Here is a 3,618-nt window from a genome sequence, read left to right on the forward strand (position 1 = left end):
GGAACATGCATGGTCAGAGGAAGGGGAGATTAGCTCCAAATAAGGTGTCCAGGAAGGCCTAACAGAGGAGGGGGCAGTCTGTCTGAGTCTTGAAAGACAATGGTGAATAGGAATTTACCAGATAACAGAAAACAAGTTTGTTATTGAAAGTCATTAATCGGGGGGATGTATTAATAGTCGGCGGGGGGCAGTGAAAGAGCATTTTAGGCTGAGAAACCGACATGAGCAAAGGAGAGAATCATGAGTGCACACGATGCCTTCCAGAAACTGAGTCATCCGGAGCCTTAAGTCAGGTGCCTTGCAGGGAGGAAGTGGGAGGAGGAAGAGGGCAGTTCTGGGAGAATCTGGATGACAAGCTAAAGGGTTGCAGACACATGAGAGCAGGTGAAGGGTCTTTTTGTTTGTTTTGTTGTCATTGTTGTTTTTTTAAGACAATAAAGACATGCTCGTTTCAAAAGATAGTGGGAGGTCAACTGGGTCGAATGCTGCCGGGAGGTCAAGTAGAATAAGCTGAGAAGAGACCTTTGGATTTAGCAGGTAGAGCTCAGTAACCTTGAGAAGTGTGCAAACAGTAATGGGGGAACAGGCCACTGGGTTGGAACCGATTGAGGGGTGAATGAAAAGATGGAAATATAATCTTTTCAAGAAGTTTGGCTGCAAAGAGAAGGAAGGATTTGGAACAAAGCTTGAGAAGGGACAGGCTTTCTTAAGGAAGAGTAGAGTTAGGCCACTTTAACTAGGCCTCCAGGGGTTAGAAGGGTAAAGGATTCAAGTTCACTATTTACTGTGTGGGTCCTCGGGTTTGGGGGCGGGGGCGGGGATTTGGAAACCAGGGGATCTGGCTGGGTAGTGGGGGTTGGAGGACTGGGGATAAGTGAAATTGGAGAGCCGGGCTGAGTGGAGGCCAGGACTCCTACTGCCACCTCCCCTTTTTCCTACCCAGAATTGGAGCTGGCCATTAGGGTCACCCTCTACGCCGTGATCTTTCTGATGAGTGTTGGAGGAAATGTGCTCATCATCGTGGTCCTGGGACTCAGCCGCCATCTGAGGACCGTCACCAACGCCTTCCTGCTCTCCCTGGCAGTCAGCGACCTCCTGCTGGCCGTGGCTTGCATGCCCTTCACCCTCCTGCCCAATCTCATGGGCACATTTATCTTTGGCACAGTCGTCTGCAAGGCGGTTTCCTACTTCATGGGTAGGTGAACAACAGACCTGCCTCCCTTGCCCCTCTCCGTCAGCGGGTATGGAAGTCACACTGGTGAGTGTGTAGTACAAGTTTCCTAGGTGACCCCTTCGTCTTCCCTTGCTAGGCGTGTCTGTGAGCGTGTCCACACTAAGCCTCGTGGCCATCGCCCTGGAGCGGTACAGCGCCATCTGCCGACCACTGCAGGCGCGTGTGTGGCAGACACGCTCACACGCGGCTCGAGTGATCGTAGCCACGTGGATGCTGTCCGGACTGCTCATGGTGCCCTACCCGGTGTACACGGCCGTGCAGCCAGCGGGACCTCGTGTGCTGCAATGCATGCATCGGTGGCCCAGTGCGCGAGTTCGCCAAACCTGGTGAGGGTCCCTATAACCCATTCCTGGGAATTCCCTTCTCCATCTCCATCAGTTACTCACGAGCATTACCCAGAATCTCCCTCCAGCTGCTCTAACAATTACCACTACAATTTCCTTTCCCACCACCCTGGGATTCCCATTCGGGGCTTCTCCCCAGTTCTCTAACCCTTCCCGGCCACACACCCAAATCCTACTTCTACCTCTGGGGCCTGGTCACCAGCACTAGAAACATCAACCCTTGCGTCTTCCTCCATCTGTGATTATAGCTGGACAGAGACCCGCGCGATTGGTCTGTGCTCTGTCTCTAGGTCGGTACTGCTGCTTCTGCTCTTGTTTTTCGTGCCGGGGGTGGTTATGGCGGTGGCCTACGGGCTTATCTCCCGCGAGCTCTACTTAGGGCTTCGCTTTGACGGTGACAATGACAGCGAGAGCCAGAGCCGGGTCGGAAGTCAAGGAGTACTGCCCGGTGGGACCGGACGAGGTGGGTGAAATCCAGGAGGGGTGGGACTTTGGGAAGAGGCGGGACATAAAGTGGGTGGGGCGGAAAGGTGTGTGAGTAGGAAGAGAGACTGGAGATGGGGGGTTTGGGGGGAGACTGCTGGGGATTTGGAGAACTCAGCCTTCTGTTCTGACCGTCCACCATCTGTGCTCAGGTCCTGTCCACCCGAACGGGCGTTGCGGGTCGGAGACCCGGCTGGCTGGCGAGGACGGCGATGGCTGTTACGTGCAGCTTCCGCGCTCCCGGCCTGTCCTGGAGCTGTCCGCGCTGACCGGACCCACGCCTGGGCCGGGATCCTGCACTCGGCCAGCCCAAGCCAAGCTGTTAGCTAAGAAGCGCGTGGTGCGGATGTTACTGGTGATTGTTGTGCTTTTTTTCCTGTGTTGGTTGCCAGTGTACAGCGCCAACACGTGGCGCGCCTTCGACGGCCCCGGTGCACATCGCGCCCTTTCGGGTGCGCCCATCTCCTTCATCCACTTGCTAAGCTACGCCTCTGCCTGTGTCAACCCCCTGGTCTACTGCTTCATGCACCGTCGCTTTCGCCAGGCCTGCCTCGACACCTGCGCCCGCTGCTGTCCTCGGCCTCCGCGAGCTCGCCCCAGACCTCTACCGGACGAGGATCCTCCCACCCCCTCCATCGCCTCACTGTCCAGGCTGAGCTACACCACCATCAGCACGCTGGGACCTGGCTGAGGGGTGGAGCGGGAGTGGGAGCTGAGGCAGGACAGACGGACTGGCCCCATCCAGACACACGAGAGACGCAGACCAACAGACACAAGAGACTGACTAACCCCAGCGCACAGGAAAAGGTGGCTTACCCCACACAGGAAAGAAGGCACTTGATGTGGGACTGAGCCGGGCACACCGAGACATGGCACTGACCTTGGGCATACAGACACAGCGTCCCTAGCTGTGGACTATCTCTACACTGTGGAAACTCTGACAGGGGCTGACTTGCCTCTCACACATATAGTAATGGCATTGAATCTTTTAGGGCTCTGGAGCCTGGCATAGGAATGACTCCTGAGATGCTCCAGGCTGCCCCCAGTTTGACCTCACCGTGTCCTTCCCCAATCAGCGCTGCAAACACCAACGGGCCTAATCTCACACTTCCCAGACCAACAAGCTGTTTTGCACTGAAAAGTCCTTTCATTCCTTTCCAGTTAAATACTATAGGCCTTCCCCTCCTCCCTTACCCAACTTTTTCAAGAAATAATAAATGACTTGGCTTCCCCCTTAATTTCCTTTTTGGATTTTTTTGGGGCACGCATGGAGGCACAGGATTTTGTAGAGTCCTCTCCGTCAGGTCCCTCCCCCTGCTGTTCACTCCTGTGCATGACCCCCTGCCAAAAAGCCCATGGTCTGAGTCTAGATGAGGCTGTGTTAATTCTCTCCGAGTGGTCAACCTGGACCCACCTCACACCACAGTCATATGCAGTAGCTGGGAATGGAGGTGGGGCTGGGAGGTGGGACATCCATGACACATAATGATTCCTGAGCACATTGTCCTAAAGTGGTACCATTGTTAAGGTACTGTATTAATAGATGCTTATTAAAAT

At 54.8% G+C, this 3,618-nt stretch overlaps 1 protein-coding gene across 2 annotated transcripts in view; it reads left to right on the forward strand.

The window, feature by feature from the left end:
• CCKBR (cholecystokinin B receptor) overlaps positions 1–2,767 on the forward strand; it is a 10,450-nt gene extending 7,683 nt beyond the window's left edge. Inside the window, exons 2-5 of one of the 2 annotated variants that reach the window (XM_007459801.1) lie at positions 944–1,195; positions 1,311–1,560; positions 1,869–2,041; positions 2,214–2,767. In XM_007459801.1, coding sequence (XP_007459863.1) covers positions 944–1,195; positions 1,311–1,560; positions 1,869–2,041; positions 2,214–2,752 — 1,214 coding nt within the window. In that variant the 3' untranslated portion in view covers positions 2,753–2,767. The remainder of the gene's footprint in view (positions 1–943; positions 1,196–1,310; positions 1,561–1,868; positions 2,042–2,213) is intronic. The other variant, XM_007459802.1, reaches the window with a different exon arrangement.
• The last annotated feature ends 851 nt before the right edge of the window (positions 2,768–3,618 follow it).

The sequence above is a fragment of the Lipotes vexillifer genome, unplaced genomic scaffold, assembly GCF_000442215.2.
Source record: "Lipotes vexillifer unplaced genomic scaffold, Lipotes_vexillifer_v1.1 scaffold61, whole genome shotgun sequence".
In the NCBI taxonomy this organism is placed as follows: Eukaryota; Metazoa; Chordata; class Mammalia; order Artiodactyla; family Lipotidae; genus Lipotes; species Lipotes vexillifer.